The 26,794-nt window shown below is 47.6% G+C and overlaps 1 protein-coding gene across 1 annotated transcript in view; it reads right to left on the minus strand.

Annotated features, from left to right (window-relative positions):
* The window catches only part of LOC149341223 (motile sperm domain-containing protein 2-like), a 58,924-nt gene that overhangs the window by 28,935 nt on the left and 3,195 nt on the right, over positions 1 to 26,794 (minus strand). Inside the window, exons 2-4 of the mRNA XM_089543167.1 lie at positions 8,108 to 8,254; positions 7,106 to 7,192; positions 6,290 to 6,444 (exon numbers count right to left, since the gene is read on the minus strand). Of these exons, the coding sequence (XP_089399293.1) occupies positions 6,290 to 6,444; positions 7,106 to 7,192; positions 8,108 to 8,254 (389 nt within the window). The remainder of the gene's footprint in view (positions 1 to 6,289; positions 6,445 to 7,105; positions 7,193 to 8,107; positions 8,255 to 26,794) is intronic.

Genomic DNA, 26,794 nt, shown 5'->3' on the forward strand with positions numbered 1-26,794 from the left:
TGTGCAAGAATACGCACCTCTACGCACACATGACTGCCTATTACTTGCGGGGTATTATTCGTGTTATGGTCTAACATCCTCCTTACACCACGATGCATGCAAGCGTTACGGACTTTTAAAAATATATTCAGCAAATTTCTTTACTTTTATAATTGTTTTCTTTTGCAGTGACGACAGTTTACTAGTTGCTGTAGCCTATGATGGGGCAGGGCTAAGGCCAAGTCCGGACCGTGGGTTTCTCCTGCACTTGTTGGCCGTTATCGCTGTTGACTAAAGTAAAACAAACAATTAAGCAGTTGGCAGTTCTTAATGCGTGAGCATTAAAGCCCCGCCGTGAAGAGAAAGTGTCCGGCGTCCGACGGCGTAGCGTTGTGTACACTCGCCACCTCCCACCTGCCACGACTGGCGAGTGATGCTCCTTTCCATCTGTGGGGGAGAGGCCGTAAGGTGGCTGCCACGGAAAGAGACGCCCCCCCCCCCCCCCAAAAAAAAAAAAAAAAAAAAGAAATGACTTCGTAAAATTGATAATTGATAATGGCCACCAGTGACTCAGCAAAAAGTGCAGCAATGTTACTCAGCAGTTTGCTCCAAAAAGTTGAGCAAAGAATCTTTAACGAGGAAAGTACATAAGAAAATGTGAAGAGAATATGGGATGTAGAAAAGAAACAAGTGAAAGAAAGGAGATCTTATGCTAACGGATGGTCATCGCATAATGAAAATTAAGCGTTCCCGTATATTTTTCCAAACGGCGAGTCCTCAAACCCCGTCATAAAGCACGGCGGAGCGCTCAGCTTTCCCATTCAACGCTTAGACCCAAACAGGCAGTTTGTCCGAATCTGCGTACGAGATAGACATCTGCCCTATGGTGACGGGCCAGATTTGGCGGCGCGCAAAACAGCTCGCTACCGCGGTAATGGTGGATATCTCGACGCCGACGCCTTCTCACAAACATTTGCACCCGTTAACCTTCTGGTACTCTTAACAACAAAAAGGCGCCTTAAAAGAACCCTAACCTGTCTTTCCAAACTGACCAGAAAACACATTTAATAGGTATAGGGCCTGCAGGCACCCGTGTATCGAGAAAATTGGGTTGTCATAGTCGCGGCCTCAATATTATTGATGGGTCTGCTATGCTTTAGGCAAACTAGAAGTATAAAGACTTCCAGTTGTCGTTGTTATGTACCGGGTGTGTAGTGGTTTCCCCGCAGGAGAAATGAAGAGACAGGGAGGTTCAGGAAAAGCAACAAGACCGATATATTCACCCTATTTGCATCGTGGAGCAGTGAGGAAGACGGCACAGACTAAAAGACGACGATGGGAGGGAACACGATGGACAGAGCATTCGGGCACTCATGCAGTTTTCTCCAAGTTCCCGCCCTTTTCCTTCCAATAAGCAAGGACCTTCGTGGGCGCTGCCTTCGGGTATTGTCGCTGAAGCCGACTGGTCCCAAGGATTGCTGCTTGGGCACTTTCTTTTTCCCTTGTACTTATTTATTTACTTCGAACACCGGGAGTGCAGTGGCAGTGCAAAGTGTCCCGCGCGAGCATCTGGCGTTAATACTACACGAATGCAGGCCGGCGCTTGGATCCGCCTCGAGCCTCCAGAAAGGCCTGCACGGAGAGTGTCTCAGCAAGGCCATGGTTGGTCCAGCGCAGTCACAGTTGCAGAAAGATCAGGGGTCGGCGGACTTCTGTAGAGGCGGAGGGGCGGAGGGGGGGGTTACTTCTCTCCCTTCACCCGAGCCGCTGTGCGTCGCGGAGTGTGCTGCTAGTTGACTCGCCTTGATTGGATAGGCGCTTTCGTGATTGCTTTGCTGTACACCGCAAGCGCAGAGACCTCCACGGCGCTGGCGACAAGGAGGCGGGTCCTTCGTAGGTGGCGGTCACCCGTGCCTTGCCAGGCGTCGGCTAAATGAGGCCTTTGGGCGCCTAGGCACATGTGGTGAAGTGAAAGCACTGTCATAACATCTTCATTTCGGCTTTATTCCGCTGTGCAGCATCTTTAGAGACTTGATTGTTCATTTTCAACTAAGGTAGCACCAATAATTCACGCTCATTTGATTTTGCCATAAGCAACAGAAACCTCAACTGACATAACAGTGAAAAGCCAGCCCTCATGCAGCCCTATGCGACATTTGCTTATATCATTTTTTATTACATTGTTTGTTGAACTCTATCACTTCATTCATCTACATCCATATCTTCTGAGTAGTCTTCTCCTCTATCTTCATCCATGTCCGAATGCAAAATTCTATCCACTGGAGTCGCTTCGGCGCCATTTCTTCTTCTCGTAGCGCTACGAGCATGACTTTATGGTCGCTCAAATGCTAAGTCAAATACTTTCTCAGCGTTGTTCCTTTTATGGAAGGCCAAGTCTATGCATGTGTTGCGACTTGTCGAGTAGCATTCTTTGGTGTGGCCAATCGGGGAAGAACTCTGTCTTGCAGCAGTTGGGGAAACTTCATTTCTCTTTTCTTTTGGTTGAAATCAGCAACCACAACCACTTTGTGGACGTCACAAGGTCCCGTGACCAATTTCGACCAATAATTAATTTAATTGCCACCTGCCACGGTGGGCAGGCAACTCAAACCAGATGGCCAGGTTGTCATCTGCAATGGTTGGCAAGTTTTGATGACATCACAAGGTCAGGTGACCTCTCTCGATCAGTGGATTTCTTGGCATCGGACGGTGGATTTTACTCCTGACGTGAGCTCTAATGCTGTCGCATTGATAATTATGTTTTAAATATTAAACTATTTAAAAGTACCATGTGCATGTCCTCTCAAACTGCTCGCTTTGAAATCCTCTGCTCAAAAGTTTAACCTTATAAGTGCCTCGCCTTGAAATCTAATTTTAGTAAAAAAACCGAGTTAGCATTCATGCCAAAGCAAAAGTAATCGTTTTGGTAATGGCGATACATATTTTCCCGATTTCCCAATATATAAGCGCTCATATAGCCTTTGCTGAAGGGTAATCTAATGCATCTGGCGCTAATTAATTTTGCGAAAGCGAAGGATTGGTAAAACCGCTTGATTCTATTTTTGTAGTCTGTAATTTCAGTCTTTACAGGACAGATAGATACAGAGAGAGGGGAAAGGCATGGATGTAATTAATGGTCATCGGAACGGTCCAGCTTAGGTGCCTCAAGGAACAGTTGTAATATGTAATACGCAAAAATTGCGTAGGAGAGCATTTCAAAGCGATCAGTTATATTTAAAACGTCTTTAATACAAGAATTCAAATTGTAGAATAAAAACGTAGCATGGAGGGTATTTTTACGGAAAACACGTGCGCCAAAATACCTGCTCTAGCTCAAAGGTCAGAAGCCTTCTCTTTGCCGGCAAATGAATTGATGTTACTGATTATATTTTTGCACGGAACGTTCGCGAAGCTCCACAATTCGGGCTCATCGATCATCGAGGTAGGAAACGGTTCCGCATATTTTCTAGCTTATTCGAGGGCATTACGCTACTCCTGCCTTCTTTTCTTTTTGCGTTTATATCTGCATACCATTTGCCCCAGAGCCGAATAACGAATATGAGCTAGCTCCAGCTAATCTCTCTGTCTTCGCTTAGCGCAGCCGCCTCCTTATCCCCTTCCGGAAACAGCAAATGGTGTTTTGCAGGTGAACGAGTTTCGACACCCAGTGAAGCCATTTAACTAAGGAACTAAATTACGTTTATTTTTTTCTGTCTCCAAAGCAGGGCAGAAGGAACCTCCGATGGTAACTAGAAAGAACTTATTGCCCTTATAGGCTATGCATTCCCGATCTATGCAATGCAAGCCCGATCTAGGCGATTCGTGACTACGTTTGAGCGAGGTGAAGTTATCCCCCCCCCCCCCCCCTCCTCCTATGGAGATGAGCGGGTCAGGGAGATATTCGAGGCAGAGAACATTACATGCGCAGGGAATTGGTGTGTAAGCGCGGCATCGTTGGAACTCTCGAGGAAAAGAGCGGATGTTTCTAACCGGTTGGCTTGCAACAAAGAAGTGAGCGTTATCACCCCGTTTCCGTCATAATGTGCGTTATTTTTCTCTTTTTGGTAATGTTTCGTGCGTGTGCATGCACACCGTGCTTCGGCAAGAAATAAACAATTGGAAGTCAGCGCTCGCGTTGCTGGGTGCTCTTTCTGGTCCCGTCTTGGTTTTGTGCTGTTTAGCTCTCATTCACAAACGACCCGCTTAACAAGCTTCAGTTGCATCCAACCGAATTGCTTCTCGCTGTTACTCAGGAGCAATAGGGGAGTCTATCCTGCGCACAGCCGCACGTTCTGCGAATTGCGGCCGTAGAATGTATTAACGAGACCCAGATCTAAAGGGCCGAGTGTTCGTAAATAGCGCGCCATAATCGAGGTTATATTTCACTGCCGCCGCTGTGCCTACGTCCGGACGAGACCAGATCCTGTTTTAGGGCACACCCCTGCCGCCACTTCCTCTCCGACTTCATTTTCCCGCAAACTGGGGTCACGTTTGCACGGATAGCGCTCTCTATTCCAAGGAGCCAACGTGGGGGATTTGTATTTCCGTCGCCGTTGTAGCTGCTGCCTTTGCGCGTGATCCCGAAACCCACATCCGACTTTCACATCCGGACTTCTTCCTGCAGCCTGAAGGAACTCGCTTCCACGAACAGGTTGGTTGCGCGGCCAAAAACGACAAGCAGGTTTCGTGTTTGAGCTTGGGGTATCACTGGTCGCCAATTGACGGAAAGAGGATGTTTTGTATAGTCTACTTTCCTACCATACTTTCCGATGCTGTTCTGTGGACAATGTTTGCTGCCATTCGTTTAGTTCTCATCTGCTACGGCCGTGCAGGAAGAAGCTTCAATGACGGTCCTTTGCGACAATATTCTTCCTCTCTTTTTGGGTGACAACACTGGAGCAGCTTTGAGCCAGAGCTCCTTGTCTCTGCTTAGCGTGGCTTTTTCCTCACATTGAGGTTAATTTTTTTTTCTTATTTAACTAGGCTTTATATTTCAGTTAGTGTGACACTGAACGATGAGCTTAAAGGGGTCATAAAACAATATATACTAAGGTTAGGAAAAGCGCCCGAGCGATTGAAATTACACCACTCGTCACAGCACCGCAAAACGCCGTAATGAAAATCGGTCGACGCCATTGGCTAGTGAGCGTCCTTTGAGGGGTGTCTGCCACTTCGTTCTTGAGTTTCATCCGACTGTTGCTTCTTTAATACGGAAGATGTTGGTGATTAAGAACTATGCTACTCTTCTCCTTACTCAACGCATACACGCCAACGCGTCAGAAAACAAAAATAAAGAAAACAGGGCGGCAAAGCACTCCGCTCCGCTCCCCCCCCCCCCCCCCCCCTAACGTCACTTGGGCGCGCCCAATGGGAAGGCTCGCCCAGATTTCCCGCTCTGCGTCAGGAGGGTAGAGGCGGTTAAGAACGCGCGGTGAGGCGTCGCTCTAATCGGCTGCTAGCAGCAATTTTTCAAAATTATTCATAATTTATAGGGTTCACACAGGTTTCAAATTTGACTCGAACATTAAAAAAGAAACTCGCTACAGAATTGCATTAGCATATCAATATGGATGCATATCAGGGTCCCTTTAATGTTCTAACAGGTTGCACATGAAGTGTGCAAACATTTTGTGGTTCTTACTTTTTGTTTCCTTTCGTTGTTTCTTGCTTGACGACTTTATAGCGCTGTCGAAACTGTGATTGAATCAACTGATGTCTGTGGCCATTCACTTTCATTTTAGTGTGCTCCGCGGGGGCCAGCGGTGCTGCCGTTCACTAATTCTCGTTTCACAAGTTTTTTTTTTTTTTTTTACTTCCACGGTGAAGCACGAAAACATCCAAAGCCGCCATTCTGAAGCCGTTTATGAGACTTATCCGCGCATCAAATCTGTGCTGAACGGAAATTTTTCTTTCCCGTCATCGTTACCTATAGGGCCTTACGTTCCCCAAACATAGTCATTCGCACGGTAGCACGTAGGCCGATAACCGCCGCCAAACTGTTGGCCGTTCATTGAATGAGGATTTCAATTTTTCCTTCTCTCAATCTCACACGATAGAGAGAGAACCCCCTCTAACGATAAGCAGAGATTTTATCCGGTGTGCAAAAATCGCTCACTTATGATCCGCTGCGTAGGGAAGGGAATTGGGGAAAGAAGGACGGACCGGAGAGGTGCAGAAAATGAACCACACAGTGGAAAATGCCCGGCATTCTTATAGTTTTTCGCTCAGAAAGATGCGACGGAGCGTTACACCCCAGCGCCGACTGTCGTTTCAAAAAGAGAAGGAACGCAGGAAGAGGGGAGGCGGGTACCATGTTTGCGTATCCGGACTCTCCCAGGTCCAGCACGAAGCTAAGGCGCACGTAGTTGAGCTCGTAGAGCAGCTTCTCCACCCAGAACACCAGGTAGCGCCGGTGGTGCACCGACACGCGCTCGTGCTTGCGGTGCAGCTTCACCCGGTGGTAGACTGCGCATGCGCAAACACGCAAACATCGCTAAGTGTCGCTACCGCAGGCAGCGCCCCCTCAGTGAAGCTAATACACCACGTCGCTGCTCTGCGGCACCCACGTCGTGCACACCTTCGTTATACGCGACGCATACATACGCCGCCGTTTATTGACGAGACGCTTATAGGGTCTGAAAACACCCCGACCTACGTCCATCGCTCACAACACACAAGGATGGGGGGGTTGACTCGCGCGTTCACACGCCGGTCTGCGAAAACGCTGTCCAGGCGGGAAGGAGAGTGAGCACTTTCCAGAATGTAATCTGCTTCGTCACGTGATCTGGGCGGGCTCTGACTATTGGTTGACCCCAAAGAAGCGAGAAAGATCTGACAGGTTTGTGTGCTTCGCGTTAGGTTCCCTAAGCCGTGTTTGGTTCCTTAACGTTTCGTATGTGACGCAAAGCATGCGTTTCTCGAGCGCGGTAGCGAAATATTTAAACATAAAAGTGCATTTAATCCCTCCATCGCGAATTTAAACATTCCCAGAGTTCGGAAATCGGCAACCTAAATGTTGGCTGCTTATCCTGCATTATGGCAAATGCTTCCTTTCGCTGGTGCTCCTTTCAACTTGAATGTCCTTTCAACTTAGCCCGCAGTTGCCCCGCCCAAATTTTGTACGTACTTAGCTGGCTTCCATACTTGTCTTGGCCTAGGGGAAACATGGCTCCGAAGTCAAAGAATACCGGAGGTAGGGTCGCCTCTGTGATGTCTGCCTCGGGGTACAGAAAGAAGGAAAAAAAGGACAGAAAACAGTCATTACATTTGTCGTTGATAATGGAAAGAACGCTCGCGTATGGCTATACCACTACTGTCTGCAAGCAAACAAGTCATACAAAATTAACTGACAAAGGCTGATGGCCACCAAGACAGTGTGGAGTGGTGGCGAAACTTTATTTCCAGCGGATATAGAGGAACGACCCGAAGTCCCCCCCCCCCCCCCCCCGCTTAAACGACGGGCGCTATCCCTTGAGCAGCGGCGGCGTCTTCAGCCAGCTGGAGGAGCTTGATCTGTGTCCCCGGGTAGGGGCTGAGCAATAGAGCCTCCCAATGATCAGAGTCGGTAATGAATTGACTCGCGGGTAGGGACTGCGAGCATTTTCAGATCATATGATTTAGATCGGTTTTGCTATCACAATTTTAGTAATTGTGTGAGTAGAGTTTTTCCGAATAGAAGCTACACAATTAAGGATTCGGAAAGAAGTCAGTTTGAAGTTTACTCCAGGCTTTGGCCTGTTGTTTGGAGAGCGTTTTATCTGCTGGTGGAAATCTTAGTCTTGCAAGCCTATAGTGCTGCAGGATTTCTCTAAGAAAACAACCTGTCCTTGCCGGAGTATAAGGCGGGCGGTCTGCACTACCCAGCTTGGCGGGACAGTTCTCAAGCTAGGTTATGAGTCGCCTCATTACCAGCAAGGGAGGCTTGAGCAGGCGTCCAGATTAGGCGAATGCGCCGTACGGGCTGATAATTTCGCAGAATCCGTGCTGCTTGTGGGCAGATTCTTCCCAACGTGTAGTTACGTATCGCCAATTTTGAGTCGCTGACAATGGTTTCTGCCGAGGATCCCGCAATGGCTAGAGCAATGGCTGTTTCGTCGAGCATTCGTAGAGATAAGAGTAAAGATCTCACCGTTGACCTCGAACTTCTTGCGCCAGATGAGGGCGTTCTTGGCCATCCGGAACGCGTCGTCCATGTTGAGCCTCTTCTGCCGGATGAACCGGCGGCAGAGCTCGTCGCAGTCGGCGATCTTCTGCAGGTCCGCCGGGTGGAACTGGTCTGTTCGTGTTGTGCGGTGCGATGGTTTGCAAAAAGAAAAAATTGGCAGTGGCTTAGTTCGGCTTAGCGAAAGCGAGCGCAACGACGAAACAAGCGGTGTGACGTCATAAGAAACGGCGGTGGCGGCTCCGCGGCGAGGCGCGCGGCGTGACGTCATGCCAGATGGCGCGGCGAGCGCGCGGCGTCCGCCAGCTGCGGCAGTTGCTAGGCAACGGCTCAAGGTCGGTCTCTGTGCCTCCTCGGAGCACCGCCACAGCGAAATCGCAAGTTCGTGGCCAATGTAGCTTTCGCTACAAAACAAGGCCGTGGTTACCACAGGAACGTCTCTAACAACCTTGCAGTTGTTCGAGAATGCGGAGCAGAAAGAATCGTCCGTGTAGAAAGAAAAGGCTCGTTACTGTATCCCTCGCAGTGTACACCTCAGCAGAGTTGCCAGATGCCGCCGAGCAAATAAGCAAATAACCACCCCAAAACAAGGCCAAAAAAAGCGGCGCGACTTTTGTTAAGAAGCCCAAAAGAAGCGGACGATAACAAACTTTCTCATTCTTGAAAATCGTTTAATTATAGTATCCAAAAATCGCAGAAATACGAAGGGAAGGTGATCAAATTACTTTATTTTGAACAGCGACGATATCCACGAGAATGATCGAAAACACTCATGTACTTTTTAACATTGTCCCCACGGTAGCCTGCACCCTGTTCATTGCGCGTTTGCCAGTATACATGAATGAAGTTTCTTGTTGACTCCTTCCAACGTATGTTTAATTTCACGGCTCAACTACACACAGTCATCGTCGGTAGTGTTCGACCCATCAGGAAAATCCTCCGCATCCACATCGGAACCATACATGTTTTTAGAGTTGAATAGCTGCAACATTTTTAATGTCGGTTGAAAGTCCCGGCAGCAAACACCTCAAAACTCTTTTGCCATATTTCGGGCACTTCGAAGCCAATTTGCACAAACACCGGCAACACACTACGACATAGACAACCACGAGTGCTGGCAAGGCATGTGGCAAGGCGTCAAATTATTGATGAACGGAGAGGGACCGTTTCGTACTTTGTGACTACTGCTACTATCGCGTATATTTAACGACAAACGCGCGTGATGGGCATTAAAATAACAATATTTGTAAGAACAGTGCAAGTAAGCCCCAAAAAAACGCGACAAGCGGCTGTAAAAATTTACAAGCGACTCGGTGAAAAAAGAAGCCCAAATTCGCTTATATTAAGCGGAACTGGCAACCCTGCACCTCAGCCGCACTCTGAAATAAGTGGTTAAAGGGTTTGAAAATACGGAAGAGATAGACAGAGAGAACGAGATAGAGACTACGCGTGGTCTATACTCTGCGTGTGGGAGTTCCCTAGTCTCGAGCGCCATTGGGCTGCTGGCGTCGTAGTCAGTGTAATGCACTAAACTACACACTTTGCAGACGCCTCTGTGTGTAATGGCTTGTGTGTTTCTTAATTACTGTGACCAGTTCAACAAAGGGCAAGTACAAATAACAGAATTTCGTTCAAAAACAGCAAATTTAAGGAGACGCTGAAATCTGCTGACAAGATAACGGTTACACCGTTTAACCCTACAGGAAAAAAAAACATGCGCAGCTGCCGAACGTTAACGCAAATTAAAGAAGGGACCATACATGTCACCGGTATTAATACGCAGGCGCAAACAGAAAAACAATAACATCGGCATCTTAAAACCGCGTTCGCGCATGCGCGTTGCTTCGCGCGAGCAGTGGATGGCTCCGAATTAGTTCTGCGCCCTGGAGTTGTTCAACGTGCACCGAAGTCTCATTACACGAGCGTTTTTGCATTTCGGCTCCATCAACAAACGGCCGCCGCGCCTAGGAACCAAACCCGCTATAGATGAACATCGAGCAGTGTATTATTTTTCTTCCTTTCAATTCATTCAGCGGTAAAGGAAGGCCATAAATTGTTACTTCAAATCATTGATAATGCTATTTGGTAAACATAGAGCGTGGTTACATGTGCAACGGAGGCGTCAACGCAGACAATCGTCATAATATACCCTTTTAAAAAAATTATGATACCGGTTAACGAACGTACCTGAAACAGGACTTGCAAAACAGAATCCACGGTCGTGGCATCAGCCTACACTTTTTTTTGTCTTTTCTGTCTCCTACAACATTTTCCATCACGGCGCGGTTCAGACTTCCACCGGTAGAGTACTATTGACTCAGCAAATTCCCTGCTACCCGAAGATGCGTTATCATAACTCTTAATAGGGGACCGTCAGCTGCTCTCTTTATAGCCTTCAGAAAGAAGTTTATTGTGCAAACAACTCTACCAGCAACAGCACGGCACACGAACAGAGGCCCGAAACCGATACATTCGCCCATTCTGCCGACATCCTCTATTCATGTCATTAATATTCTATTCCACGCGAACCGTAGCAAGAGCACGAGACAATAAACATGGCCGTCGGTATAATTGCAAAGCAAACTGTTTACTGCAGCCATTGGAGCATGTCAGAATCCTTCTTTTTTATCGATAACGAGACAGAGGGTGTGCTCCGAAATGCCCCTGCTTCGCAAGTAAGTATCGCGGCGGCACGGTATAAGACGAAAGTAGCGAACGGATGCCACTCGAGGCAACGGATTCGAAGGTAATGACCCCTAATGCTCGTGCTTCACATAAGCTACTGCACGGAAACGCTGCTACAGCTTTTTCCAGAGTTATATCTACGTACTCGATGAACTGGCTTCCGGTTTTTCTTGCTTTGTTTCGTTTTGTATGATGGGCTTTCTCCGGCACTGCAGCGGCAGCGAATAGCGTCGCGACCGAAAGCTCTAAACCGCTGCCTGTGCCACTTCTATGGCACAGAGCACAACGAAAAGTGCAGTTGCTTATTTTTTAAATTTTTATAAACTATATAGTAAGTATAAGTCACAACGCACTCTTCGTAGTCTGCGCAGATGACACGAGTCTAGTTCCATAAAAAGATATCAGTGAATTGTCATCTTTAGGTAACACTGCTTTTAAGCAAATGTTCGAATGTGGTAAAATGTGGTAAAACAAGGAAAACAAGTGCCGCCTTATTTCGACCTGCATAAACATATTTTGGTCACAGTTTTAGTTTAAAACTAGGGTCTCAAAAATACAACTAGTAAAGGGAGTAAAAATGTTAAGTGCAGCTCTAGTGCAAATTTTGTTTTAGGATGAGCATGCATTACATGCACAGATGCGGCCAAAAAAGTACGCAGCGAGCTTCGGCGTTTGAAGTTTTCTCACGGGTTCATAAGAGAAATTGTGAAGAAATTTTGTGTCTACATGCGAGCGCACCAGCGGTATTTTCTAAAATATGCAAAAAGTACCACCTAACATTCGGTAGGCAAGTTTGATCATCGAAGCGTGCTTCGTTATATTATTCCCGCAACTGTAGTTCGAAGTTTTGCGAGGTCCTGTGGTATTCTTTGCAGACTTCGGCCCTTGGTCTTCGCTAGGATTAAACTGGTGCTGTACAATTCTTTATTTGTGGCACATATAAGTTGCTCTAATGTTTTGTGGGCAACAACTGCGAGGTCGAACACACATCATAGGTTGTTTTTGTTGCAAAATAAAGCAGTCCGTCATATAACATGCAGGCTGGCTTTATGATGCTCACTCAACGCACCTGTTTTCAATGTTATTCACCTAAGCATTATGTACAAAAACTCGCTGAAATAATCAAATACGTACTTCTTTGAACTATGTATTCAAAAACAACGTTTGGAAGTTACCTGCTTCATCCGACAAAGAAATGTTTGGTCGGTCCTATTGTCGTGCACTAATAACGGCTTTAACAGACTAGAACATCGCATGCCAGTATTATTTAATAGATTGAAGGGCGCAGATATAGACATGAACGCAGCATCTAGACAAAAACTCGATAAATATCTTAGCATAGCGGGGTTTTCCAATATGTGTATAGAACCACAGTACGATGTTTGTCGGCATGTAGTAATGGTTTCTAGGTGTGGTAACCTGCATGTTTTTTGTTGTTGTTGTTTTTTTACGACGGACGTGCTTCAGTATAAATGTGCCTAGCTGTGAATGTTTATTTGTGATGCTATCGTTCGGCAAGAGTGGAACAGACGCATGTTCTGCATTCTGTAAAAAAAAAAACGTAAATAGATTTGCTCAAATGTACAGACCTTTACATTACTTCGTATAACTGCCTTAATTGATATGTGTATACATTTGTTCTATTTTGTTTCCCAGTGAAGGAATTTCCACAAACAGCAGTACTGACAGTGAAATATGTACGCCTGTAAAAAACGTATATGATTATTATTGTGGGAACATATGCTTATACGCAGTTTTTTTAAGTACTGCGTTGCAATGCGGGAAGGCACTGAAGCCATTCATGCATCTTCTAACCTTCCTCAACATTTTTAATCTCGATAGGCTGCAAGAAAGGGGGCAAGAACCTTCGTCAAGCTACTTGCCCAGCAGCTCTTTCTTCTCCTCCTGGAATCTCTTTCACTTCAAAAAATTCCGAATAAATTGAAAGTGAAGGTAATCATACTCTCACTCCCCTTGAGGGCTCCCCTTAAAATGAAAAGTTTGCTTGGCAAAACGCGGCGAGAACGCGGCTTCGCTGGGCTCTGTACTAGGGCAGGTAACTAGCGCATTCAGTGACACCACGGATGACGTCAGAATATAGACTACGTACCACTAACACTGCGATCAACGCTATCTCTCGTCGCCCTATGGCCTATGTCTCTCAAAAGTTTTATGAATCCGGACTTTCAGAGATTTACGCATTTATAACTCAGAAAAATATAACTTACGGTACCAGCCCCATTCACGAGTTTGCTCCAGTTACTTCACTCCTGATTTCAAGCTTACGAAATTGCCACGGCTTTCACGGAAACTTCCGACACATAACTCCACAGCATATCATGCTGAGGTTTAAGAATATCAAAAATTATTCTAATTTAATCTCTGGATAATTGGGCATCTTTCAAACTGCAATTTCGAAGTTAAAAGTGACACCGATTCCAAACACTTTAGACCTCCACTCCAGTGTTTCACGTCTATGCTGGGACCACTTCTCTTATTTAAAATATTTCAACGGTTATCACTCTCATACTGGCCATGGAGTAAGGGCCAGATTGTATGCAGATAATTCATGCCCAAGTGCCTAAAACCTAACTAGCCTAAACCTAAAACCTTAACTAGCCGTAAAAAGTGCATGAGGTCATTTATCGATGGCTTCTTTTATTCCATCAGTGGTTAAAATACATATAAAATATACGCTCTTGTATGTGACTTACGAATATTTAGGTTATTTTCAGCAAATGTACATATTTTCGGGGTTAGCAAAAAGCACAGTCGCGAAATAATATCACTGACGATGGGCAGTAAAATTGACACTACGTCAGAGAGAGCGTGTCTCTATATCGCTTGCAGCCTCTGTTGCTAATTTTACTCTACATATGCGCCTGGTGTCTCAAGCGTTGATTCTCTTCTTTATTGATAGCGTGTACTGCTTTTGACTTTAGTGCTTTCTATTGTTTGTTTTGTTGTTTTGGTTTTTCACGCGTGTTGTTAACAAACTGTGTGTCTATGTTCTGGTTCCTATTGTGCAAAAGCATGATAAGGTTCACAGTTATAACAAATAAATAAATAAATACTACGCTGGAGTACGTTTCCACTGAGCCTTCCTCTCGCTTACGCAACTACAGAGCCGAAGGCGCACGGATTCCTTGCGTGAAAAGCGTGAAGTCCTTCGAGAATAGGCCCGAAAATACTTTCTGCGCCAAATACGTCTTTCCTTCGAAGTTCCGCGAAAGTAATCCCCGTGCGTTTTTTGCCGCCAAAAGCAGGCACAACGAGTCAACGACCTTGCCCCAGCTGTCGGCACTGTTTATGAATCTATCCCATCGGTAAAAAAAAAAAGGGGGGGGGGGGGGGAGGGGGGGGGTAAGAAGGAAATAGAAACGAGCCAAGCCGGGGCGGGGGTATGCAAGAAAGGGTTGACCGCTAAGGTATGCCGCATTTGGTAGCGGAGACCGGCTTGAGCTTTCTCGGAGTTTTTTTTTTTTTTTTGCCCCTTCTGAGAAAGTCAAGCACTAGGCCGGGACGCTTGCGCCAATTAGAAATACCGGCGAATTTGCTTTCGTAACTGGATTCGAACCCAGTACATTCTGCATACAAAGATCATCAAATTTGAAACTAAGTGCTCCCGGTTCCGTGAAGCTAGAACATTTCAGCGGAGAAAAGAAACTTCATTCATTGTAAAGAATCGCGCTGACTTATGTTAATTATCACAAAGTGCCTTACGTTGTAATTCGCACGTTTCATAGATGAATTCATTGAGGCTTACCCATTTACGCATTAAATGTGAACCTCTCGTTCATTTCTGCAAGTAGTTCTATTTACGCCGCTTACTGTTGCGATTAAAAGGAGGAGTGCCGCACGCTCCGCTCTAGAAGTCAGCGCACCTTCCAAAAAGGCACGCCATAATTTGACAAATATCGAACCAATCTAGAGGGTTTCGTACGAAGACAGTTCGATCCTAACCTCTGTAAGTAAAGTCCGGTAACTATCTTCAGAGAAAAGGTCATAAGCCCCGAACGCCCGCTTCTGAACTCACCGGTTTCCAGGGAAACGTAGCTGCCCGCCCTCAAAGTTAGCCACCAAAAAGGCGAACAGAAAATGAAAATAAAAATGCTTAAGAATTTCAAGCGACCCGTGTCGGATTTAATTTCAGCGTCAGCACTTAACCTGACGCCACGAGACTGCTGCCACTGAGCTCTTAGTTCCCTAAATTAAATGAGAGCGCATCCAATTAGGTGAAAGTTGATTCGCGCACGCGAACCGGAGCCTGCTTGTCCCGACGTGCTTGCTGTTGCTTTGTTTTCACGTTGAACGCCCATACAGTACAAAGCTAATGTGCCCCATTACGGAACTTTCGGCTTGAACTAAATGGTGGCGCTGACCGTTATTTTCTCACGGCCAAGATTAAAACAGGAAGCAGACAAAGGGTTAAAAAAGGGCAATCAAACAGCATTGCCGAGTTGCTTAGCGCTGCAGTCGACCCCGGCGCATCTCTGCCGTGGCTTCTTACACGCTTTCTCTGTTTCGTTTCGCACGGCGCCGGATCCCCGTTCGCACGACGCATTGCACAACACGCACGACGTGAGGAAAGTGCTCCCGAGACTGTTTCAGCACGCGCCTTGTTGCGACAGAACAAGCAAAAAAAGGGGCGAACACGCGTTGAAGAGGGGGAGGGGGGCAAGAGAGGAAAGGGCGAAATAATAAAGAAAAACTCCCTTTCGACACCTCCGAAGGGTTCTAGCTTTCGCTCCTTCCCATCTTCTGCAATTCTACCCTCCCTCTTCCTCCCCTGCCTCTCCACCCCCGAGAGGCGCAGTATTTATTCACGTGCCGAGTCCACCTATCTGTCTTGGCAGCCTTTGCGTCGCCCCCAACCCTTTAGTTTGCGGCAACGCTGCGCCCTCTAGGGAGAGTGCAGCAACTTTCGGCGGCGTAAACAGCAGTAAGGAACACCCCGCCCGGAGGATTAAAGGGCCGCCGTGTATAAGCTGTGACGCAAGAGCAGCATGAGCGGGAGGAAGGTGCGACCCCGTTTGCGATGGGGTCGTCATGCAGTCGAGGACACGCCAGTCGTGTCGTTTCAGCCACTGTCGTCGTCGCCGGCGCCGCTTCGCTGGGTGCGCGCGCCCGTTCATTGTTTCCGCTTTGAAGCAGCTCGTAGAGATTCCGCTCTACATTCGTGCGAGGATCAGCGTATTGTTCTTTCGTTGCTACTCCGGCAAATGCTAGTTCGTTCTGCATACGAAATTCTGCTCACATTTCGTTTGGCGGTGCAGCATGTAAAATGATCGACGGAGCGGAACGGGACGACCGATATGCGCGGAGGAGAGAGAAACGAAACTCGCTGCCGAATCTTCTTCAAAGGACTTCAAAGACGAGCCTGTTTTCATTTTGTGAGAGAAGGAACGGCACGTTATCCGCTTTCATTCTCCCTGAAAAGCATCCCGACTCGATACTCTAGCAAGCGTGTTGACAAAGCCACGGTTTACAAAATTCCATTCATGCGAATGAGTAGCGAGGAGCAGGATTCTTCATTCATTTCGATTTTGAACTAAAACATTCTTATCGCAAAAAGATCAACGCAACAAAAGCGAATATCAATATGCAAACACGGGCTGCTAAATATGCACCGGAAAGCAGAAAGGCGGAATCCTGCCGGAAAGAAATACAAATATATGAACTGGTGAGAAATGAAACCTAAAATAAAACGGTGCGAAGACTCGTGCAAGCGGAGTCAGCATGAGCTGCACTCTTCCTGAATGCAGCTTGCGGAAAATTCGCACGGAAGCGTCTTTGACAGCGTCGGATTCACTCGAGTGCAGAGCGCACTTGGGAATTCTCTACATTTCCTCGCAGTGGACACAGTACAGCGCCACCCGTGAAAGCGGACGACAAGCGTACCGCGGGCCTGGACGTTTCGAGGCTAGGCGCCGTCATATGTCAAGTGAAAGCAAACTTTGCCGCACTTCTATACCAGAGATTAGCAAGCCAGCAATATTTAATACTCCCAGTACTTCAGTCACGCACTGGCAAACAGATGAGACGGAAGGGCTCCCTACCACCCTGGTCACAGGCCCCAATCTTCTCAGTGAGGAAGTACGCAAACTTGTTCACTGCCTTAATGTTCTTGTTTTTCTTTTTTTAATGCGAAGCATTAGATGGCTGTGTCGCGTCATCAAAATTTGTCCGCAGGATTGTGTCATCCAGTAAAGCTAAATGTACAAACGGTTGATTGTTAGATAGTGCGTGATGTGATCTTGCAGTGAGAAGAATTTGGTTAATGAGTTTTAATTAGTTAATTAATTACACGCGAAAATAACACTTCGACCTCAAAATAGCCACGGACGTCGATATAGTGCACGCACGTCAGAATAGCCACGGACGTCGTATAGCATGTGGACGTTTTGCTTTCGCATTGCTCCAATGTGAGGTCGACGCAGTGATCTCAAAGTCTGTTTTCTTCCATTGTGACGCGATGAAAACTCCAGCAAGTGGAACAGAGATTCTGGCTCGTGGTGTGACCTGTAAGAGCCGGCTCCTCGTTATACAGACGCTATACACGGCTGCTCGCCGTTTCACTCGAAAAATGTACGTGCGAGCCCACAAAAAGGTGGGGTGGTTTTACGCATGCATGAGAGAAGGGACTCCGTCAATCATCTGACTGATAACGAATTTAGAAACGAAGGACACCGTCGAAACACAGAACGCAGGTGTCTCTAACACAAATGCGAGGAATACAAAGAGAGAATTAATGTCGAAACGTAATAAAAAGCGTTACAGCACGTTGCCCTGTTATGCTTCCACCTATCCAATTCTTCCCCGTTACCCGCCCCCTTGCGATCGTTTACGTTGAAATCGAATCTTATGGCAACCGTTCATTTTAAAAGTATAAATAGCCAAACTGACAAAACTCGTGTGGCATTGAAAGCCAGAACAACTCGATTTAATAATAGTTCGTTTCAATAACTTTAAATGGAAACATGTAACCATGTCGAAGCAAGAAAACTCTTCATACAGGTCAACAGTGGCCACCAGCATACACTAAAACAAGGGCGTACCAATGCAGACTTTTTCGAATACAGCCGAGAAAAGTGACGCTGACTCCTTGAGCGATTTCTTGAATCATCTAACGGCTTCAGAAATGAACATAAACAGCCTTTCGTTTATTGTTAGCCAGCGCCTCTTGTTTTCTAGATTGTACCGTGTACTCCCACATTTTTATTGCGCACATTTTTGTTTGTTTGTTTTTTCTACCGCGATGCCCTACTTTCGAGGGATCAAATTTGGCTAGCAGTGTGCCCGGATGAGTAATTAAATAAATATGAAGAACGACTTCGCATCGCCTGTTGCATTCTGGTCGAGTGAAAACACCACTATGGCTCTTCCGCGTAAAGCACACTTGCGAAGAGCGCGCTGTCGAGAACGGCTCTCGCTTCATAACGCGCTAAAAACTCATCGCCGGTCGTGCGCGCTCCGCAGGCGATCCGACGGGCTCCTGTTCACTACCAACAAGCTCGAATGTTATTACTCTCGTCCCTCGCTTGCATGCAGTCTTTTATCTTCCTGCTTCGTAAGCATGAGCGCACTGTTCTGCATGCGCTTATGCCTTATCAGTTTACAAGTGCACGTAAGCAGCTCATTACGCCTTGTTGCTCATTTCTTTCCACCGTATCTCAAATCATTTGTTCCGCCGCTCGTGCGGGGATCACGAAAGCATAAGATAATTCCTCCTATCTGCTACAGAGAACAAAGCTATTTAAAATGCCGTAAGCACGCTCGATTTATATTCCGGACATGTTTTTCGAAGCGGCCAGCGCAGGCGCTCTGCGCTTTTCGCTTCCGTTGCCTCCCTCCTTTCATCCGCTAGCTGTCGGGTCTTTTCTGTTTGTTTGCTGCTTTCCCAGTTCCCTCTGCACCCAGGCTGCTGCTGCTGCTGCAGGAGGGAGTCCTGCTTGATGTGCTTACAAGGTGCCGTTTCCTGGCTTTGCCTCCAACAACGCAACGAAGCGATGGCGTCTGAGTGCACGCTGCTCGGGGCAACACTCTTTTAATTCGAAAGCGATTCTTGGCTCATGAGCGGCGTCCACAGGTTGCGTGAACAAAAAGTGTCCATGCCATCAACAATCACTGATTAGGCAATAATTAATTATCACTAATAAACCATAACTAATTAGTCATTGATTAACGGCTAATCATTAACACTCGCTAATTATATGCTGATTACAAACACTAATTCATTATCACGAATTAATCCCTAAACAGACACTAATTAGTCGCTGATTAATGTTCGCTGATTAACCGTAACTAAACAGTCAGTAATTAGTCACTGGCCACATCATGAGGCCCCATCAATTGCCGCTGTGCCCATCAATTGAGGTGCAACCAACTGGATTCGTTCGAAGAAATGTGAGAACATTCTTCTCTGCCTTCCCTTTCTTTGTGCTCTCGGTCTGTAGCCTGGAGCACGAACTGTACTATTACGACTACTGCCGCCACCTGTAACTTCACCAAGCCACTATCATCCCTTAAACCCAATCACGATCACCTGTCTCTGCAATGTCCTTACCGAGTTGCTAGCGTCGGTGTTTGATTATAGTCGGTGCGTCATTATAACCGGTGTCTCATTAAATCCGATGTTTCGTTCTATCTGGTGTTATAGCAGGTGGCAGGTGAGAGCGGGAACTCCCCTTAAACGCCACCTGTCACGGTTGGCAGGTAGAGACCACACAGATGCCGACGCCGAACAGTTTTCGCCGTCATGGCCCTCCTAATACTCCCGCATTAACAGAAGACGATAAAGGCTTGATATTTTTCTCCTTTTTTTTGCTTCCGTTTCAAGCGGTTTTGTTAGAAAATAATTTAAGCGGCAGAACTTCGGCTTGAACGTTAGCAATACTCAGGGCAGCGAAGCGAGCTCGGGGAATGCTGCCACCGAAGTCCTAGTTTGAGAGTCTGTCTGTGTTGCTTTAACTGATAACACCTGTCAGGTTGCAGTAGGACGCTCGATATTAAGGCGAAAGCCTTTAATACCTCATACTGTCGTTAGCAGACGCGTCGGCAGGAATGTCGACAGACGCGTCGACACACGGATGGGCGATGCCCACACTGTGGGGAGACCTGTGATATCTTCCACATGGTGTGGGCATGTACTCAAAATCCCCACCTCCCCCCTTCCCCTGCCCCTTCCAGAGAGGCATGGGAGACTGCCCTTCTCAACTGCTCCTCGCTTGAGTCCCAAAGGGCTCTGGTGAAACGGGCTAGAGACGGGGCATTGTCATGCGGTGTCCCGGACTAGGGACGCCGACCATGTAGCGTGGCCACTCTGTGGCTCCCAAACTCTATTTCAGAAATTAAAAGTTTTCACCACCACCACCACCAGCCGTGTCGACAGACGCATCGGCAGTTTCGTCCGCCTTTCGGCGTCACTGCTTAAAAGGTTCAAGGTTCCAGCATGTATAAAGGCGCATCTAGTGAATGCATGGGCTTCATAAATAAAATAAAAGGAGTAAAGTCAAGAAAAGGAAAAATAAAAATAAAAATAAGAAAATAAAAATAGAAACAAAATAAAAATAAGATGTGAAAATAAAAATAAAAAACAATGAAATTAAGAAAAGGAGCAAAAATAAATAAATAACAAAATATGAAAAATAAAAAAGTAAATAAAAACAAACAGTGGCCAGGAAACGCTTTCGCCTTGCAGCACTTTAGAGAGCCAAAGTGCCCCCTGAATTTTTTTCCCTATGCTCTTGCCTCCGTGCGTTCAGCCGCGCGCAGCACTTTCGTATAAAAGCCGCGGCCAGGCCCCACTGCGCCAACGCGCGTCTCCTCCCACCGCACGGGTTGGCCTCTCTGTTTGACCTCAACGTCCGCGCCGCAGGCGAATGTCAGCGGTCTTTACTCGAGCCGCTGGAAATTCGACACGTGCGGACGCCGGTGTCCATACGCGTCGTTTGTATGCGCCCAGTGGCGGCGAGACGTGCCCAAGCATTCAGCCGCCGGCTTTTCAGGTCAAACGCCTGGGCGTCTTGCAAAACAGCCGCTCTTGCGATTCGCTCAACCGGCCACTTGCTTCGCCATATTCCAGGTCGTGTTCTAAGAACAGCGTAGAGTATTTTCTGCTCCGACGGCGTGTGACACCGGTAACTGCAAAAACAACGAGTGAAATTTCTGTCGTCGTGGAGCTTAAAGTGACGCGTTCAGAGAAATGTGGATGGAGTCAGTGAAGGTCAACGTCGACGCACAGTAGTCAACGACCGGAATAAGATTATTCGACTGCGGGGCTTGCGGCGGTATTTGACCCTGCGCAGCAGCGTGTTGGGAAACTTTGTTTACCGACTGTTTCAAGCCGAAGGAGAAAGGAGCCGTCTCCTGCTCACGTATATTTCTGCGCCTCCCATACAACATACGTTTCACCGCAACGCATAATGTATATCGGAGGTCATGCGCTCCCATTATCGTATTCAATTCGCCGGTCATTGCACATGGCGTGACCGTCGCGCACAGGAAACATTGTCGCAAGGATGGCAGCCCGAATTCCCTGTGCGTGCGTACGGAGTTTTCCAAAACGTTGCTACAACTTAGTCGCAGTGGACAGTGGCCTGTAAGGGCGAGTGTACATCTGCTGAGCACCTTGCACAAATCTCTCCACCGACAATTAAGATACGCGACAAATCCTATTCACCCTCGCGCGGCACATTTCTCCATGCCATGCAGGCCAATTGCAAGAGTTGCAGGCCAGTTGGGGGGACATTATCAAAAACAAAAACCGCAAAAAGGGACGAGACAGACAGGTGACAACACAGGGCGGTGTTGTTGTCACCTGCCTCTGTCCGTCTCTTTTTGGGGTTTTTGCTCTTTATAATGTCTCTGAGAGGAAATGTGCGATTTTTTTTTTTTTTTAGAGGAAACCACGTTCTGTCGCACCCGCTCTCTTTCTCTTCCGGTTTCGTGAACAGATGAGGACACAAGAGGCCATAGATGTGAAGGTGCCTGCTGATGAGACTATCGCAAGGACACAAGTTATTTGCATGTTATCAACACTTCCTCCAATTCAACACTGAATTTCCACCAGTAGACACTCACACCACCTCGGCTACCTTGCTAATCTGGCTGGTTATTATAACCACCCGGTCCAACTCATGCTCGCGAATGAAAGCACGCGCTTTCTCGCAACATATGCAGCCGTGTTCGCACGCACTGCAGACGGCAGCTTTTGTGTGCTTATTGGGTTTTTTCCCGTCATCACTATCATCATTACCGTCATTCTCGCATCAGCCATGCTAAACCCCCCGCGGGACAGAAGCGTCTCCCATTGCTACCGTACACTTCGGCAGATTCCCCTAACCCTCTATTCACATTTTACTTTTAGCACTCGACGATGTTTCGCGTCCCCTCTGTGACCAACCACCTCCTCCCAGTGTCCGTGCCCTTATCATGGCGGGTTATCATGAAAGCGATTTGTTCTGCAACCTACTGTCCTCTCATTCTCATCGTGCTTGCTCGTCACTTTCCTTTCCATCGCTCGCTGCGCTGTCTTAAGACTCAATGAAAATTTTGCTTTACAATCAAAGCTTCAACTGAGTCAATAAGTAAGTAGGATACGTATACATTCGCTGTTGGAAGCTCTGAATACTTCTTGACGGAGAGTGTGTTCGTGGCACCCTTTCCGGTTTGCATTTTCTCCTTCGCCTTGCTGACTCGTTATGCCGAAAGTATTCCTCGCTAACTTAATTAATGGCATGACTCTGACGGATTAATCAGTACCACTCTCGAAAGTCAGCCTATTTCCTACGTTTATGGACGTCTAACCTTGTCCAGATTGCGTTACCAATTACCTTTTTTCTTTCTTATTTGAGGCCACTTTTTCTATGGATTAGCATTTTGTAAGTATTCTTCCGTGCATTTGATGTCATGTTTATCAAAAGTTTCCATGCCGCGTCAGGGCGCAGGGGCAAAGGAGAAAGACTCTCGATGTCGCCGGGTGAATTAAATTAGGCAACCTTTGCTCCAACTGCGTAATGCGGTTAGAAAGGATGTTTATGGTTGTAGGGGAAGTCTCTACCAGCCAATAAAAAGATAACGCTGAAACGAAATTAGGGCGAGCGGCGTGTACGACGGTGTCATGCTGCACTAAACCGTTACGAAGGAAAACTGCACAGCTCGCATCGCGGCGCTTAGTAAGGTATTCGCAGGCCTCCGACATTTTGGAAAAAAAAGGCTAGTTCGTCCAATCAAAAGTTCTAACTCAATCTTTCCAGTGTCGCGCACTTGCTCCAAAGAATTTCCTTGTCTCTTACTCCTGTATGCAAAGTGGTGTTAGATTTGGTACATATATTTTGCTTTTTTAATGCCTTGGGTTCTCTCGCTCATGTGTCCTTTGTAGCCCCGGTAAACCATGTTACTTCAAGGTTCCGCCGTATTCACGAATAGCACAAGGAATAAAAGCCACAAAAAAGGCATAAGGAAAGTAAACACGTGAACGAGCCGTGCGAATAAAGTTCCACTCCCTAATGACATCGTTCCTGCCCGCAGTTCTCTCCGCAATCACACACGACTCCAACCACTAAACTAAGCTGCACATTGGGCAAAGGGCGAAGCTGATAAAGACGGTACGCGCATACCTTGCGAACAGAAACTGTACGAGGGATGCTGTTCCATTTGTAACGCTTTAGTATACTGTACAGCACGGAATCGTCGTGCAAGCCGCTCGTCCAAATGTCGCTTTAGCTGCTTCGATTGATTAGGGTAGAAGGGTTGAAATGCGGGCCAGTTGGTACATTGTAAACGGAGAAAAAACCAGTCACACAAGACGAAGTGAAGGCAGATGCCGCACTACTTGTTTCTAGACTTTGTTAACAAGACGAGCAAGATAAAGAAAGGGGGACTGCGTCCTCGCAGTCGGTAGGCGCCGGCTGCGATGGCAACGCTGCGGTAGCGGACAGCAGCTGCTCCTTCCGTGGCGGCGGCCTGGGAACTTCTGACCAACCCTGTACCTGAGCTCATGAGGCATGGCGTATGCAAGGCCTTTCCGAGAGCAAAGAATATCCGCTATCTTTCACTGGTGGCTTAATTTTCTCCTGCTTTTCTTTTTATTCATTGTTTTTAGAGGGGAATTGAGGATAAATTGAAGCGGGCCAGTATCGATAGGTTATGGCGTTCTTATCACAAAGAGGCTACGAAGACAGAGCTTTTTTGAGCCAGAAAAGGCCGAAAAAAGTGGTAAGGTTTTTAACGTTTTTGAACCGCGTAGACGTACGAAAGCAAGGGGTGCTTTCTCACCCCTTGCTTGAAAGGTGCGGAAAGCAAGGGACCCTGAGGGTGTCAAGGTCACCCTCAAGGTTGAGGGTGTCAAGGTCACCCTCCCACCGGCTACAGCTGGCGCGACGCTCCTCCGTACTTACCCGAGCTTCCACCCATTGGCTGCACCTCGCGCGACGCTATAGTCCGAATTAACCCGAGCTTACCCGAGTCATTCCGAGGCTTCACACAAGATTCCGTTTTGAAACTTGTCAAGTACTGCTTTCTTACTAAAACGAAATACAGGTATTGCCAACAGCGGCCGCTTTCGGAAGTGAAATCAGTGCGTTGACATCGATTTTAACCGCGGATCGCAGAAGCTACTGCCATTCACTTGAAAACGGCAGCAACCCATACTTTTCGGTAAGGACGTCTTCAAACATGCCGTTGTTACGTCCTTGTGTAAGAACAGTTTCCATTGTGCGCGTGCGTGTGCGAGCGTCCGCATGCGTGTGCATGCGTGCGTTCGTTCGTTCGTGCGTGCGTGTGCGTTCGTTCGTGCGTGCGTGCGCTGTCGAATAGAATCTACTGTTTCTTACTCCTCTCCATCTACCATTTGTCGGAGGTGTTACGTTTCGAAATATCAATTTCCTGTGTGTATCCAGACCGCAGCGTTGAGATGGCCGTCCGCTACCTGGGAAGGTTCATCACGGCCATCCACTTGGGCCACAGCGGCGACGGCGGTGCTCTGTGTGATTCACGGCGGATGTGGCAGAGGTTGTTTACAGCGAGCAACGGCGCCTGTATTCTCGCGGTTCTGAAGAGACTTCTCCTCTTGCCCTGTGCGGAACCCTATGCGCGAGTGAAGCTTCGGCATTCCGTTCCCATGGAGAACTGTGCTTTGCAGGTATCTGACCTTCGCCACCACTTGGGTCTCCTTCCGAGCTCGTCATCACAGCTGCAAGAATAGCATAGACCACATTTTGCCGGAAGTGGCGAGAGTGTGTCGGAGACGTCCTGGTGGGCGGTTCCCGAAGACTGGGCACGTGACCCAAACGACAGTGATTGGACGTTTTTAATTTACCTATATTCTCGAACCAGGGACCTACAGGGACAGGGGACCCCTTTAAAAGGAACCGCAATGTTCATTTTTTTGCACTGAAATCTCCTTGATCACCATGTAAATAAATCTCTCTTAAGTTTCCCTATTCCTCGTCCCGTCTCTGCATCGGCGTCAACCGCGATGCCCGAGTGCCTGCAGCCCTACTACTGACTTGGTTCTTCGCTACCCGTTGAGTCCGCTATCGGAGCAGGCACGTACAACGTAACAGAGGATAAGTTAGACGTATAAGCTATTCCGGGCTGATCTGAAGGAAATGCAGACCTGTAGCACTAGATGCACTGCTTTCCTTCCTCGTGACATCGATGGCTGATAAACCTTCCCGATTCGGTGATCTTCTCGTGAACGCTGTATGCTTTGCTTAATAACACTCCCCTAAATCACCTACGTCATTTCCCGTTTACCATGTAGTCAATATTTTGCGAATAGCCTATACACAGCTTGCACGTGACGTCACTTCCGCCTCCATCACGCGCTTGCGGCCATGCTGCCGAACCATTCGGCCGTCTCCGCCCGTCCGCCCTGCGATGCCTGACCCCTCCTCGGACGCTTTGGATTATTTTCTCATCTTTCGGGCGCGATGCCTACTCCACAGATGAATGAACCATTCAGTGCAGGCTACTGCTCTGAACTTATTCGATCGGCGCGCGTACTCTACGCACACAAAGTGAAAATTTGCGACTATATAGGTCTGTACACGCTACGACCGGGAGTCGACGCGGCGATGGGCGTTGATGTGTTCCCTGAAGTGACCCAGGGGGATATCGTGTACTCTTTCCAGCTTTGTGAAATTGGAAGAAATCAAAGCCTTATAATCAATGGAGGCACTCAACGATTTCTACAGTAGGTAGGTGAGAAGCCTGTCTGAGATGCACCTACGAGACGAAAAGCTCGGCCTCGGCACGCCGCTTTCTCTACAGTCATTGCTCGCTGCGGTCGTGGTGATCCGAACCGGCTTGCTTAGTGCTGTAGCTAGGATGCAGCGACGCGGGACCCAGTCTGGGTTTGCGTTGTCAGACAAATCGGATGGGGTCAATTATAACAGCAACATTCACTTCAGGATTAACCATTGCTTCCCACGTTTTCGCAAACATTTAGTTGACGACACAAGCCTCTTACCTGTGACAAAGTGCGCTCCGCACACAAGTAAATATGAGTTATCGGGGTCCAAATTGTCGCGCTTAATGCGAGCCAGCCACAGCTCGCGCAGATTCGTACTGAGTCATGGAGCGCTCGCACTTGCATGCCTGCGATTATCTGACGAATGCAGACGAAGTTCGTGTTAATCGGCTTCTTGTTTCACCTGGACCCGTCGCTACGGTTGGAGCAGCCAAGGGTGGCACACAAAACCATACTGAATCTACGGATGGACGAGAACCAACACGATACGAGGTATACCATAGGCAGCAGTAAGCTAGAGGCGGTCTGGCGGTGGTTCGGCAGCATGGCCGACTAGCAGCCGACGGCCACCGGATGTGACGTCGGTGCAAGCTATGTATAGCTACATTGACGCCCCAACTCGCGAACAAACAGGCAGCTGCAGCCCGAGCAAGTAAATGTGATGACCCGAACCAGACTTCTAACGATGGGCGGAGCTTGCTCTGGATGCTTGT

The sequence above is a fragment of the Amblyomma mixtum genome, chromosome 5 (assembly GCF_055824585.1).
Source record: "Amblyomma mixtum isolate Tamu chromosome 5, ASM5582458v1, whole genome shotgun sequence".
Classification (NCBI taxonomy): domain Eukaryota; kingdom Metazoa; phylum Arthropoda; class Arachnida; order Ixodida; family Ixodidae; genus Amblyomma; species Amblyomma mixtum.